The following is a 15,907-nucleotide window of genomic DNA, read 5'->3' as shown; positions in this document are numbered from 1 at the left end:
TCCTGATCCCAGGGTCCTGGGATGAAGCCCCGCATCAGGCTCCCTGCTCAGCGAGAGGCCTGCTTCTCCATCTTCCACTCACCCCGCTTGTGTTCCCTCTCTCGCTGTGTCTCTCTCTGTCAAATAAATAAATAAGATCTTAAAACAAAACAAAACAAAACGAGAAACATTGAACCCAATGCCTGCTAAGGTTTTGTCCAGTGCTGGGATTTTATGATGCTGTGTTTTCTTCTCATCTTCCCATGTCATCTTGTTTTCCCCTGGGTGTACTCAAATGTACGTGCAAATCTCACAGTGATATTTGAATCTGGCTCTGGGGGTTAGATTGCCTTGGTAAGATACTCACTTGCTAGGATACTTGACATGATGCCTTAGGGGAAATGGTCGATCATTTGAGAAGTCAGCAGCATAAACAGTAAGCAGTGAAGTTAACTAAGACGGAAAATGTAGTCTGTGGGTCTTCGTACAATGTGAACAGGTAGACCTATTGGTAGTCGGGGTCTCCCTTAGAAGTGCTGTTACGGTGAAAATATTTGACTGCCTTGACTTTTATTTCCAAAGCATTTACCAAATGCCCAATTTGGAAATAGTAGTTTCCCGAGGGTTGTCTCAACTTTAATTATATCTGTTGCAACTTGCCTACTCTGCTGGATGTCATATTTTCAACTCTGAATGTCTTTGGGTGGACGTGTCTTCCTTCCTGCGACCCCCCGGGTGATATTTGTCATGTTGTCCTGCAGCGTGCCTCTGACATGCTGTGCTGTCTTGTCTCCTGAAGCCGTCTCTTGCCTTGTTTTGAGTCCTGGGGGGTAACAAAGGACATCCGTGTCTCTGGGTCAGAGGATATACATAACTTCTGCATTTGCCTATTTATACCTCCCCCAAGCCTCTACCTTGAATCAGTCCTCCATATCGCTCTTAAATATCCACCTGATTCTCTCTGGTAACATCAAGTTGGTGATCTTGGTGGTGAGCCTTCTCGGACAGTCTTCCTGTATACTTTTTTTTTTAAAGATTTTTATTTATTTATTTGACAGAGATCACAAGTAGGCAGAGAGGCAGGCAGAGAGAGAGAGGAGGAAGCAGGCTCCCCGATGAGCAGAGAGCCCGATGCGGGGCTCGATCCCAGGACCCTGGGATCATGACCTGAGCCTCAGGCAGAGGCTTTGACCTGCTGAGCCACCCAGGCGCCTCTCTTCCTGTATACTTTTGACTCATTTTATTTCAGCTCAAAGCTAAGCAGATGCATTTTCTCCTTTTTCCCTTTCCCCTCTATTTTTCTATTTTGTGGCCTTTCTTTCGCTGTTAATTCTGTTGGACATTTAAATGTTTCTCTGGAGGACATGGGAAGGTGGGGCGGGAAGTGGAAGCCACTTAAAATTGGTGTTCTTGTCAGTGGCCTCTGAAAGTTATTGCCCAGTGTAGAACTAAGATGGGAACCAGAACATGATGTACCAGAGAACGATCTGCTTCTCTAAACTGAGAAGAAGTCACAGAATAGGGGCCTGTTCACAGTGAAGGGTTTATATCTGTGCTACTTTCTCATAAATTCAAAATGATAACTATAATGCATGTCCCTTTGATAAGTGATGGATGTGTAAAGGATTTCGATGTAGTAGTTGTGCCTGGAGGTCAGCTAAGTTACAGAAAAGAGGAAATAGAGACTGTGTCTGTATATTCCCATTAGGTTGGGAACTGGAAAATAAAGATGTACTTATGTCTGTATGTATATGCATATATGAGTATTTGAATTATTCATGTATTTAGAAGTCCAGTGGTTGATATTTATTTAATTTTGATTCAAATGTTGGTGGATTAAGCATCAGTGTGCACAGTCCAATTCCAGGGAGCATCTTAACTTTTGACATGGAAACAGAATATTACGATCGCTTTCACTTTTCCCTTCCAGTCTGCTGCAGAGAACAGTCATTCGTTCTCTAGGGAAACTGCTTTTAGAAGACAGGAGATATTGACGAGACTGGAACCACTAAGACTGAGTGTAATAGAGTCTCAGTAATGGAAGGGAAGACACCAAACACTTCCATGTATATAGAAGAGTAAACATTGGATATAATCAGAAGGGTTTCCAGGTTACTCATGAGATCTCAGTGGATCAGTGAATATTCTCCATGGTAATAGCGTTATTAATTTCTAGCCTTTACAGGAAAAATTCATTAATTTTTTGCAAAGTTAAACTTTTTGGGTTTCCAGTTAGACCCACTGCGTTAACCAGTTCACGGTGCCTCCCCCTCTCCTCCCTCTTTCCTCTCTTCTTGCTCTCCTTTCTTCTTACTTCCTCTCCTTCTCCTGTGACAAAGAGAAAATTACATTAAAAGATTACCTGTTAAAGAAATTCAGGACTATCCAGGTTGTCTATCGATGTCTTTATTCTCCTCACTAAAATTGCCATTGTTAAAACAGATGGTTTCTTTTAGAAAACTGGGGAAAAGAAAGAAAAATTAAACAAAGCCTGTGGAGGTAACACATGTAGGGAATCTCGTGGTGAGCTTTCAGCGTGTTCTCTGCTGCATGTTAACGAGGAAGGGTGGGGCTGTGACATGAAATATTGTTCCTTATTTAATGTTTCACACTCTGATCTCCGCATTGCATATTTGCCTTTCTTGTGACCTTCTCTTTGCCTTTATAACTGCTGCTTTTCACCCATAATCCAAAATAAGTGTACATTCCTACAGAGAAATTAAAGGAGGCTGTCAGGGTAGAGTTAATATAGTTAAAGCACCCTTAACTCTGCTACAAACCCCTTAAATAATTAAAACTGTATGCTTGAAGAGTCAGATTTGCATTTCTTTACCAAGTTTATTTAGCACACTTTGTTACACTCAATTAAATGAGACTGTTCTGTTTCATTTTCTTTGCTTGGGGTTGATCATTTTGCCTTTTGATTCTTATGCCCTAGTGTAATTTCACAGTGCTTAGGTCTCTAAAACTATACATATATTAATGCATATGTAGATCTATACACACCCATTAAAAGGCTTACTGTTTGTACTGAATAGAATCTTTGCCCAAGGCATTTGAGTGCTGCAAGTCACCTGAGGTGTACCTGGGACTGCAGATAATTCATGGTGGTAAAGAAGGAGCTTAACAATGTTCTTTTAACATTCAGTGTTTCTCTCTTAAGTCCTGTTATTTTGACATCCCCTTCTCTCCCCACCGTTGGATTTGTGAATGTCTTAGCAAAGACGAGAAGATACAGGTATTGAATGGTTGCGGAAAGGAAATTAAATATAAGTTCTATCTATATCTCTCCACATCTCAGTTGGCAAAGCATGTGCAGAGTGTTGTCTGTAAATTAGTTCACTGCTTAAGTTATGCATGTTTAAGAAGGAATAAATGTAGTTATCCATTTCTTAATGAGTAGTGGGATCAATTGGAGCATGATGAGAGAAAATAGCATAATTTTGCTTCCCCAGTTGGGGTTCAGTATCCCTAAACTTCACCATTAATCACTCTATCCCTTTCCTAGGTTATTTCTGATTTTACATGTAAGCTATTCTTTCCTTTTCATTCTCCTCCCAGGTAAGTAAGCCTTTTTGAATTTGGTCAGTGGGGTCGTAGATGGGGGATGCTTTCTCCTGTGAACCCCAAAGTTTCCCTTGTTGCAACGGCCGCCTCTGCCTTTGCATCAGTTTATCTGGGTGCGTTCACAGATAACCGTCGATATGTATGTGCAATGACAATTACAAGGGTTCTAATATATTTAACTGTTATGGGATCTGTTATGTCTACTTTAGGGTCGACCCCATCCCATATGACACTCCAAAACCAGCGGGCCACACGCGGTTTGTCTGCATCTCAGACACGCACTCCAGAACAGATGGTATCCAGATGCCTTATGGGGACATCCTTCTCCACACAGGCGATTTCACCGAGCTGGGACTACCCTCAGAGGTTAAGAAGTTTAATGACTGGTTAGGTAAGGAATGATTGCGTTCTGGCGCCCCCAATTAACCTTTCCCGTCCGAGTGTCACTCACTGCGTCCTAATTGAATTAGAGCACTTGGAAGCCAGCTCAGCCATTTCTCGTATGATATGCGGTGGTGTCTAGCTTTAATCCAATTCTGTTAATTAAAGATGAATTTTTAGATATTTAATTTTACTGTGCATCCTTTCAGTGCCTGGCCTCAGCGGCTCTGGGGCAAAGGGACGGAAAGCTTTGAAACCCATCTCATCTCACTCATGCTGCTTTAATGAGGGCATTCATTGGCACACATGAGACCTAGAATCATATTTTTAATTCATTGGCTCTGCAGTCTTTCCCAGATATTATGAGCAAAGATGTACAAATGACCTACTAGGAAGAGAACATTTCTAAGAAGTGGAGGAGGCTGTGAAAGTCTTTCTATGAAGGGAGGGTCCTAGCACAGTGCTGCTTTTGTGGGCAGCTTTCCTAAGTGAACCAATGGGGCCCCTAAAACTCCTGACATGATAAGTTGTCTTGCTGTAAAGCTCCCCAAACTTGGAATGTGAAACCACCCTAGATACACCAAGAAAAGGATAATGACAACTTTGTGGTTACTGTAGAGGCACCCGTAGGTCAAGGGTTATGGAAAAATATGTGCTCCTGGGTCAGACAGTTGCCAAATATTAGCATTTCAAGGCAATCATGGGGTTATTCGTAGCTAGATTAGATGACACATCTTTTTTTTTTTTTTTTTCCCCTGACATGTTTTAAAAGAATCCTCTTAGGTGAGGAAAAGAAGGCAAGGGTTCTGAGATTTTAGAATCTCTAAAGACACTAAAGAATTATATAGTAAAGAGCAGAAATCATGCTGAAAGAATAATGTCATGAATAATATGTCAGTCAATAAAAATTACTCAGGAGATTTAGGCAGAAAGTTTAAAATTCATTTTGCATCAGACTAAAGCAGTGGCTGAGAAATTTTTGAATAATTGATGAAATGATAAAATGTCTGTGTGAATGGAAAAACAGCATTCATTACTAACAGTTAAAATATTTTTTAAAACTAAGCCTAACTACTAACATAACTATTTTCAGTTTTCCCCTGACCTTGCCCATCTAGCCACATTTTATGTAGTTGGCATCTGAAGATGTATCTGGTCTTTTACTTCTGGCTATTTTCATTGAATATTATTGACATGATTTTCAACAACTTTGCATAATTTTCATGTTCGTCCTTTTAAATAGCAACATGACATTAATATTGTTCTGTGCTTTTATTTAATGAGGGAATTCCTCTAAAAATGAATATTGATATTGATAATTTCTCTCTGATACCTAGCACTGAAATTTGCATTTTCATTTGTATATGTCTTTTTGCTTCAATTGACTTATTTCTTAGGGTAAAATATTGTATAAATTAAATTACTAAGTAAAAGGATATGAAATTCTTTATGGTTTTTGCTGTGTGTCGGCATCTTGCTTTCCAAGGGGATTGTAGCCATGTAGTTTACTAAACAATGAATGGATACACCAATGTAAGGATGATCGTGACAGCATTGGGTATTGGAGCTTTATATTTTGTGCTGTTTTAGTGGTTACTCAGTCATCTAGTTTTAAACAGCAGGATACCTTAAATAACATTCAGCATAATCTCATTTCTATAGATAACTCAGAGATACAGAGAAGTTAAATGACTCTCTGAGTCTGCTTGTGGCCGAGTTGGGTCTGTAAGCCAGATCTTTTCACTTCTCTTTTGCCTTTGTAAAATTGGCTTTCAAGTACTATTCTCTCTTAATTTTAGCAACTTTTATTTATGAACTGTTAGCAGGCTGAATAACTTGAGGTTGAATCATGACAGTCCTAAACTGTTCTGTGAAACTGAATCTCAATGCAGAAATGATCTAGCTGCCTTGTTAATGTTGATTTGTAAAGAAAGGGACTAGCACTGTGGGAAGTGTTTATAGAAGTACAAGACAGGATAGACCTGGTTATCATCTTGTTTAGCCACTGACCTTGGGCAACTGAGTTAACCTCTCTTTTCCCCTTGGTTTCCCTCTGCAGACCTAAGGATTAATACTACCTGTCTTTCTGGATTGTTGTGCAGATTAATCAGTAAATGATTGCTGCTAGTAAGTTTTTGTGGGCCATTAATAACTGAATGGGGAATGTGGTGAATGGACCATCAACAGATATTTAAAGGGTAAAAACAAGAAGAGGTCAGAGGAGTTATTTAGTAGATTAGAAGTCAACACTGGGAGATTTTATAAGGGAAAGTACTCTGTAAATGGAAATGTGCCGTAACTAAGGAAATAAAATGATAAGGAAATAAAATGCTAAGGTCCAGTTGTACGGTCAGTTCCTTCTCTTTTCTTTTCCCCTCTGATCTTGTGTGGCAGAAGCAGGAGGCCTCAGCAGAGAGTGTAGAACACGAGGCCAAAGGGAGCCCATGGGATATGGATAAAGTTGGGATCCCATAGGGAAGGACCAGAATTGCTCAGTTACCCTGGCAACCTTATGGTGCTCTCAGAGTGAGAGAGGGTGTGAGATGACGCTCTGCCACTTGGCTCAACGGAAGCCTCACACCTGAAGAAAGTGCTTCTAGCAACCGTTGCCAGATGACCTAGCAGAATGGAGTCAGGGGTCAGATCGGTCTGGGGCTTTTGTCTTAAGAGGGCATCCAACTCTCATTGGCATGGGTCGTTACAGATTTTGGAAGACACTTCAAGTTCAAAGAACCTCTTATTGATTTCCATCTTTCTGCTTTAGACTATCCCAATCATTGGAAACGATCTGACCATCCCCCCAGCTCCTTTCTTCTCCAGCAGGCTCCTGTATTTCCACCACAGGCCAGGCATTCCTTCTGTCCCTGTGTCATCCCTCTAAGGTTGGCATTGTTATCCCATCTTCCAGATTGGGGACCTGAAGCTCAGCTGGGGTGACTTACCCAAGGTCGTTTAACAAATAAGCTCAGCGAGGTTATCAGAGAAACCCACTCAGATTCACTTGACTACTCAACCTGGGATTGTCTGGCCCCAAGGTGTGAGCCCTTTTCTGTTACTACTCTGCTTTATTGAATGGGCTTGAAGCAGCTGGAAGGTTGCACTTCAGGCTTGAATTAAAACACAGTAGTTTTCAGCAGTTTCATATGGAAGTTGAGTAGCTGTTTGACCATGTGCTATTATTTGAAAGCTGTATTTAAGTCCTGCCTGTCTAAAATCTTACCTTGACCTACCAGCTGCGGGGCCTGAGAATCCCATCATGACTTCCCTGTTGGTTCAGAGATGATGGGTCCTGGTTAATTCGTGCATTGGTCACATGGCGGGTGTGACACAAAGTTATTAATGTAAAATGATTTATGAGATAAGCTAGCACAGCACAGGGTCATAAGAAGATAGAGCTCGAATTAGGTACAGCCAGACATGGGAAGGTAGGATACCATATGAGGATTATAAGCAGCTGGGAAGAGCCAGTTTTGAATTCCCTACTTTTGGTAAGTTACTTAAACTCTTGAACCTTGATTTTCTCTTTTGTAAAACGGGCATCATAATAACAGTATATCCCCTGATGGTTGTGCAGATGCATTCTGTGATAAAGCTGAGACCATTCGTAACGCAGCCCTGGCCTGTAGATAACTTTCAACAACTAGGGTGGACGAAGATAACAGAGCCAGAGGGGGAAAAAAAAAATCCCCAAACCAGAAACTAGAAGGGACTGGTACCACGGATTTAAAGAGGGATTTAGACTGTAAGAAGGAGGACCAAAGGGTATTCGGAGTAGAAGCAGACAACAAGCTCCCCTTACTGGACTCAATCCTAGGACTTTTAGAAGCTTCAGAGGTTCCACCTCCTAATTTGAGAGAAGGGTACACTGAGGTTGGAGATGAAATGAATTGCTCAGAGGCATTCAGAAAACAGATGGCCACATGGGAACTAGAACTTGAACAGGGAGGGGTGTTGAATGAACCTGTATTATCTGTAGGTGGTAGAGTCCAGCCACTGTACCTGTTCCCCACCCCCCAATTACATGTATCATTCATGCTGTCCTCACATGAACTGATGAAGTTGTTCTTGTTACTTATGAGTAAGCTATTATTAGCTTCTTCAATACTTAGGAGGACACTGAGCCTTGGTGAAGTTCACTTGTCTATGATCCTAACAACTAGGAGGTAGCCTCAGCATTTGAACTTGGGTCCATCAGACTCCATTTCCTGAGTGTGTCCTCCTGTCTTTCTCTATTCCCAGTGTGGGGCTTAGGATCCCTGCTGGAGGAACCATATCCTGGGTAAAACGGTGGTTCTTTGAATAACTGCCTCCTTTGACACATACACTCACATATACGGATGCTGAGGGTCTCAGGTGGGTTTATGGCATGTTGGAACAGTTTTATGGTACAAGCTCTGTCTAGGAGTTGGCTGCTGGGAGGGCGTTTTGAGGTGAGGAAGCATTCTTAACATTTGGTGTAGACTATTCCAGTGGTAGCGGATTACAAAGAGGGGAATATCCCCAGAGAATACTGAAGATGTAGCCAGGCACATAGGCTCCGGGGATGTCGAAATCATTTTGTGACATTAACATTTCGTCGCACTCATCTCAGTCCTTGAAATGAATAGCCACTGACTGGAGCCCGAAAACCTTTTCTTTTATGGGCTGGTTTCTCCCCCTTGTGAACACTTGAATTAAAAAAAAACCCAGCATATTCTCACAGCTGGCTGCTGATGCTGATCTGGCTGGTCAGACACCCGAGTCCCCCATCTCGCAAACCAGCTCTCCTTCTCCCTACCCAGTGGCCGCCCATGGGGCTGTCTTGAAGGGAACAGTCCAGAGTCAGAGAGACATGTGCCTTCTTATTGCCAGGGACTGTAGGGTTGTGGTAAAGAGGGACAGATCAATCTTTCCCAGAGAAACTCTTTTTAAAGTGATAGGGCTCCTGGGTAGCTCAGAGGATTAAGCCTCTGCCTTCAGCTCAGGTCGTGATCTCAGGGTCCTGGGATCAAGTCCCCCATCGGGCTCTCTGCTTGGCGGGGAGCCTGCTTCCTCCTCTCTCTGCCTGCCTCTCTGCCTACTTGTGATCTCTCTCTGTCAAATAAACAAATAAATTCTTAAAAAAAAAAATAAAGTGATAGTTAAATCCTCTTGTCCCATTAATATGTTAGGTCAGATATGCTACAGGTATGTCCCAGGTGAATAGGCTTTGGAGAGCTGAATTGGGATCCTAGCCACTCAACCATTATAGCATTTTCTTTTTTATCTTGGCACAAATGCATCCTAATCACAGGCTTGGCTTCAAAATAAATTTGCCAACTATAACACGCTTGCTAGTTACGATGTGATTATTTTTGTTGGTAGTAAATTCTGAACCACTGATATGCCTGAAGGTACATTGTGTGAGCCATTGTGGTCTTCCTTCCTTTTGCCCCTGTTTTCTTCCAGCCTGTGCCTCTTTGATATTCTTTACTGTTCTTCACTGTCCACTTGATTTCATCCCTGCTGTCCTCTCACCTTGAGAATATTTTTGGCAGACGTCTTCTTGAATATGGCTCATGCATATTGAACTTTCATGGTTGTTCTGTAATTGTTTGCTTGTGTCTTCCCCGCTAGCCAACAGCGCGTGCCTGACGAGTGCTCTTTGTACACCCATTTTGGAGTATAGGGCTTGAGACACAGTGTGCAGAAATGGTTGTTGAATCCTGGAGTGAATGAATGAACATAAAGGTACAAGGTTTTTTTCTGCCTGTACTTTTGGCACAGACTTTAAAATTATATAGTTCCGTATGTAAAATCTCTCTCTCTTTCCTTCTCTTTCCCTTTCTCCTCAAAGTATTTATAGCACTCAGTTGGCTATTGTTAATGATTCCTACATATGGTGCAGAAATATTATAAAGGGTTTGTTGTTGTTTTGTTTCCTATTATAATTAGACCAAGTTCTTGGGTGGCCTGTTGTTTCTGCCTAAAGATTATATGTGACAATCTGGCCAGTCAGAATCCCTTTTAGCACAGCCCATGAACTTTCCATTAAGACTTTTCCTTGGTCTTGGTTGTTATGTAATAGCTTTGAGCTTCAATTTCTCCAGGCCTGAAAGGAAGAATGAAAATATTCCCAAGGAAAATCTCAACAAGATTATTCATATTTGCGGGAGCGTTGTATTAGGCATGGTTATAACCGAGTGTGACTGTAACGAGCATCACAGATTGTAGACCTATAAATTGATTTTGCTTCTTTCAGAATAATCATATCGGGAGACTCTGTCCCTTCCCTAGCGATCTTGCTGTTGACCCAGAGTTTTGGAGCTGGGCTTTAGGAAAAGCTTTCACAGTCTGGGCTATTAATTTTATTCTTATATATGCATGCTTGGTTACTTAGGAAGTAGAGACAATTGAAAAGGAAAAACAAAATTACCTATGGCCAGAGATAACCACGGTTAACATTTTAGTGTGAATCTTTATGGAATGTTTTCTGTTGATACTTACACACACACACACACACACACACACACACACACACACCTTCTACCAAAATACAGATTTATGGTAGTACTGTTTTATTGTGCGTTTTTCATCTTAATATATCACAACTTTCCACATCAATAAATATGGCTAAAATACTTTGTCCCCAAAAAAGAATATTTTTAATAGAACTAAGACACACATAAAATTATAAAAATTCAAGTATTTGATGTGTGCAAAGTAGAAAATATACATCCCTCTATAAGGCTATCTTTAGAGTAATTCTCTTTGACTATGGAATGTGAGAGAATTTTTTTGACTTTCTGTTTCTGTCTTGAGTTTTCTCAGTAGCAGCAAATATTCAACCATTAAGGACTTTTTGTTTAAAGTCTATTTTCAAAAATTGTTACAATTGTGCATATTATCCTGTAACTTTAAAAAATTAACACATTATGCTCATAGCATTCTGCTATGTGGGTGCACTCTGATTTATTTAACCAGATCTCTAATACTGGACACCTAAGAAGTCTTCGTTCTTTTATTATCTGCACTAGTGTGATGAAAATCTTTCCTGCTCTCTCTTTGCAGACATCCTTAAGTTATATTTGTAGGCTATCTCCCTAGCAGTAGAATTGTTGGTCCAAATGATACATACCTCAAAAACAAATGGTTTTATTATATATTGTCAAATTTCCCTCAATTAAGATTATAATTCCCCACTAATACTCTCCGTAGCCTTTGAAAATTTGTTTCATGTGTTTTTGAATGTCTTCAGTGTCAGAAAATCTTCATCCTCTAAGGGCTTTTTAAAAATGAATGCAAACTCTTTTTCTAATGGTGAAAACTTACATACTCGTGGTGAAAAAGTGTAAATAATGGTACAGAAAAAAAAAAAAGGATCACCAGGATATCTCTCAGTTCACAGATAACTTCTCTTCACAGCTCGCATGCATCCTGTTCTGTGGGATATGAATGCAGTCTAAGTACACATGCATAGAAAGACAGGAGGGTATAGAGTTAGAGCATGAGTACTGGACTTTATCTGCCGTGTTTAAATCCTGATCTCAATATTGTTAATGCTACGATCTTCAATTTATTCCTCCGTCAAAGAATTATTCATGCTTAGTGTATCTTTCTAACCTATGAGTATGGTTGTAGGTTAAATAATATAATGGTCAAGCAGTGAATGGTCAGTAAATGTAACTTGCTCTCTTGTGCTAAATGCGCCATGACTTCTTCCTGTCCTGTTGGTGCATGTCTCTTACTCCCTGGGAGAGCAGAACTTCAGCAGAAGTGGCCTTACAGCCTCTTGTGTTGCAGTGACCTGCTGGCTTGAGGCCCATTCTGCGTGCAGAGCTGAGCAAAGGGTGAACACCTTGGCTTTGTGTGGCCTCCAGAAACCCGGCTCTGTCTCCACACACACACACCACAGCCAACACACATCGACATATTCCTAGATTCTGATTCCTCCTGAGCTACACACCGGAGGGGCCAGGCCTCCCCTTTTCCTAGCCCTCTCTTCAATGTCCTGTCATGTCCCTCCTGTCCTGATCTTGAATCTGACACATGCCCTCTCCTCTCCAGTGTCACGGTGCCTCCTTCTGGGAACCATCCCTGTGCCCTGGCTCCTGCTTCACAAAATCCAGCACACCAACAGTCAGCCAGGTGATCGATGGCAGATTCCAATTTATGTTCTAAGCCCTTATACATAATGATTTCTAGACATGGTTGTCACATTTAAGGCTTCTGATTTTTTTTTTTTGAACAATATAAAATTATTAGGAGCTGGAGCTTGTGAAGTGGTCAAGTTGAGAGATACCATTTGGAATAAAAAATAATGATGTGATATAATGGCAACAAAAGTCCTGGGGATATAATGTACAGCACGGTGGCTATAGTTAATAATACTGTATATTCTAGTACAGTGATGCAGTATAGTGTAATATAGTGCAATACTATATACTGTGGGATAGTTATATATAAGCATTACGTATTTGAAAGTTGCTAAGAGAATAGATCTGAGAAGTTCTCATCACAAGAAAAAAATGTTGCAACTATGTGTGGTGACAGAGGTTAGCTAGATTTATTGAGGTGATCATTTTGCAGTATATACAAATATCAAATCATTATGTTATATACCGAAAACTAGTAAAATTTTTTACATCAGTTATACCTCAGTAAGAAAAATACACAAGACAATGGTGTGGCGCAATGATGTCTAGTGAAGTGGGTAGCAGCTCCCAATGAAAAGTTTCAGAAATTATTTGAGCAGGCGAGCCTCATTGGAATATTTATGGACATTTAACTTTATTACCACGTAATAGTCATATCTAATAAAGAGGCTTTGTAGGAGCCTTGGAGAAGGACAAACAAGATGACTTTTCCCATGATTTACGGAGAAGGTGTCAGAGAGTTCCTTAGAGCCTAGAATTCCCTGATTGTTATTGTTTAGAGTTTAACATCAAAGGAGTTTCTTAGCCTTTAGCTTGCTCACAAAACCCAATCTGACATGTTGCACTTCTTAGCTTTTGATTCATAATTTGGTTTTTCCAGTTATCATTCTAAAGTTATAACTTATTTAATAGCTTCTGTTTCTATTTTAAGCACTTTACTGAGGGTGTTTGCTTTTTTCTCCTTAGTGTGAAATTGTTGACTTTCAAAAAGTGCTTGTGAGGTACCTGTATGTATTCTGTTGTGTGCATACAGACATTCTGTTTTCTTGCGTGTACTAGTATATTTGCTTCACCTGAATAGTTGATTCATGCTTGGTATCTATTTGTCCTTTTTTACATTGAAGAATCTTTTTCCCTAAGGTGAATCACTTCATGGTCTAATTTATATATAAAATATTTTCCAATAAGGACAAAATTCGTTTTAAAGCACAGTTCAATTTTGATACAGAATTAAGTAAGATCCTTGGGGGGGGGGGAATGAACCCAAATACAGAACAATTGAATACGCTCAACGAAGTGAGATTGGATTTTGTTCCATTAGGAAGGATCGTTAGTGACCTGAGGACATGATGACTAGGTCATTTGTGATCCGTGTGAACCTAATCCTCTTTGTTATGGCCAGCCATTTTCTTAAATTACATTAATTATAATGCTTCTAATTTATATGACATCCTTCCTCCAAAGGACTCAAAGTACCTTTGAGTATATTAGATCATTAATGCTTATAATGGTTCAGGGAAGTTGATACGGGCAGACAGCATTGCTGATGTCTTGCTGATGGATGGATGGAGATCTAGAAATGTGGAAGGACAGGCTGGGGTCATATTGTGAATTAACGTAAGGACTGGACATTTCACTACATGCTTCTTCCAGCTTTCAGTTCTAAAACTTCCTGTTTTCTCCTTTCCTGAAATAATCGGCATCTCTTAGAAAGAAACAGACATGGGCAGGACATCTATAACCATCACTTCCCCAGCTACACAGAAAAAGCTAGGTAACAACCCTTTGAAAAGGGGGAATCTTTTTGTATTTTGCTCTATGGTGATTGTATCACCATTTAAAATAAATAAAATTTAAAAAGGAGTATTTTGGACCCAAAAAAGTCTTCAGCTTTTCCAAGCCATATGATCCAAGAGGGAAAGCTGAAGCCCCCAACTTGCATACACTTGACCCTTGAACAATATGGGTTTGAACTGCACGGGTCCACTTACATGTAGTTTTTTTTACAGTACTATGGATTATTTCCTCTTCCTTATAATTTTATTAATAATGTTGTGTGCTCTAGCTTACTTTATTGTAAGAATACAGTATATAATACATACAATACATGCTAAATGTGTATGCATATATTCCACTGTGTGGGAGGGCTCACACTCCTAGCCTCTGCATTGTCCAAGGGTCAGCTGGTATTGCTAAATCCTGGAGCAGGATCCTTGTCTCCCAGAACAGGAAGGGACTTCATCCTCAGAAGATGATGTGCATCTATTCTAACTGCCTTTTAAGGTCCAGGTCCTGCTTTGGGACATGCACTGAGAATGCAGAAGGGATCAAGAGGGTAGATTATTGCATTTGGAATCCAGACATTGATTGCCAGTGTGATTTCCCCCTTTTCTATAAGCAACTGGAACTTAGCATTTCAACATCTTACTCAGTTTCTCACAGATTTGTTAATGGAGGGTCCAGGAATAGGAGCCTTGTTTTCTGTCTGGTGTGATGCCATTTGTCCTCCTATGTTAATATTGTGTATCAAATCTGGGAGATTCTTCTTACTCTTTGAGATTTTGAATATGGAATGGAGTACAGATTTTATCTTAATCTCTTTTTGTCCAGACCCTTGTGTCTAACTAGTGACTAGGTGTTTTGCCATGAATTGTAGAAGGTACACAAGGTATCTCAAAACCAGTGTATCTCAGACTGAATTAATATCTCCTCCAAAGACTGCTCATTCTCCTGAACTCCCCTTGCAATTTACATCACTGTTAATTCAGGCACCCGAAGTGTCTTTTGGACCTCCACTGTGCTTAAAGAAACTGCCAAGGCTTAGCCTTCCATTCATTCTTCTTTCTTGGAATCATATATGAATGGTAACATTTACTGAGCACTCACCATTACCAGACCCTTTACAAGAATGAACTCATTTACTCTTCACGGTACTCAAGTTGGTTGATGCTGTTGTGACCATTCTTACAAATGCAGAGATGGAGGCACAGAGCCCTTTTTCCATGAGGTCTCCCACCAGACTGCTATTTTGTGGAATGTATTTTAGGATTCATTAACTGATGGGAGAAAGTCCATCGTGACGTTCAAGGCTTGTTATGAACTGGTCTAATCAATCTCTCCAGCCTCACTTCCCACCATACTTCTCTCCATCCTCTCCTTAGCTCTTTGGGCTTCTGTCTTATCATTTTCTCCCTGCTCCCTGTCATCTGACCACAGCTGCATTCTGGTCCATGGTATTTCCACCTTGAACCTTCGTACTTAACAGTTTCTTTGGTCTATGGGTCTCTGTTCAAATGCCACCTCCTTGGTAAGACCTTATTTTTCCTACTTCTATGTTTTATTTGTTGTTCTTCCTCCAACGAGGGCAAGCTCCATGAGGGTCTGCATTGTCTTGTCAACCACTATATTCTCTACACCTACAACACTTGCTGACATGTAGGAGCTTCTCCGAACACGTGTGTTAGTGAACAGATAGATGAATGAAAGCAAGCTCCGGGAGAGCAACGGCCATGTCTCTCTTGCTCCTTGCCATTGATGGGGTTGCAAGCACAGTGCTGGGTGCGTAGTAAGTACTCAGTAAATTTTTGCCCAGTAACTGAATATTTGTTCCTGTTGATCCTGCCGGTCTTGTTTTGCTTTTTTTTGTTTTTTTGTTTTTTTTCCTGTGAGCTCTTGCCCATTCTTTAAGGCCCAATTCAAAGTTACTTCTTTTTTAAAGATTTATTTATTTGACAGACAGAGATCACAAGTAGGCAGAGAGGCAAGCACAGAGAGAGAGACGGGGAAGCAGGTTCTCTGCTGAGCAGAGAGCCGGATGAGGAGCTCGATCCCAGGACCCTGAGATCATGACCTCTGAGATCATGACC

The 15,907-nt window shown here is 40.6% G+C and overlaps 1 protein-coding gene across 6 annotated transcripts in view; it reads left to right on the top strand.

Moving 5' to 3' along the window:
- The window catches only part of MPPED2 (metallophosphoesterase domain containing 2), a 175,854-nt gene that overhangs the window by 45,835 nt on the left and 114,112 nt on the right, over window positions 1-15,907 (top strand). For 5 of the 6 annotated variants that reach the window (XM_032843418.1, XM_032843421.1, XM_032843419.1 and 2 more), the window contains exon 3: window positions 3,756-3,937. In XM_032843418.1, the coding sequence (XP_032699309.1) occupies window positions 3,756-3,937 (182 nt within the window). Of the gene's footprint in view, window positions 1-1,708; window positions 1,719-3,755; window positions 3,938-15,907 lie in introns of all 6 variants that reach the window. The other variant, XM_032843422.1, reaches the window with a different exon arrangement.

This window comes from Lontra canadensis, unplaced genomic scaffold (genome assembly GCF_010015895.1).
Source record: "Lontra canadensis isolate GAN:19392208 unplaced genomic scaffold, GSC_riverotter_1.0 scaffold140, whole genome shotgun sequence".
Taxonomy (NCBI): Eukaryota; Metazoa; Chordata; class Mammalia; order Carnivora; family Mustelidae; genus Lontra; species Lontra canadensis.
The sequence above is the reverse complement of the archived record's forward strand: the minus strand, read 5'-3'. Positions and strand labels throughout refer to the sequence as shown.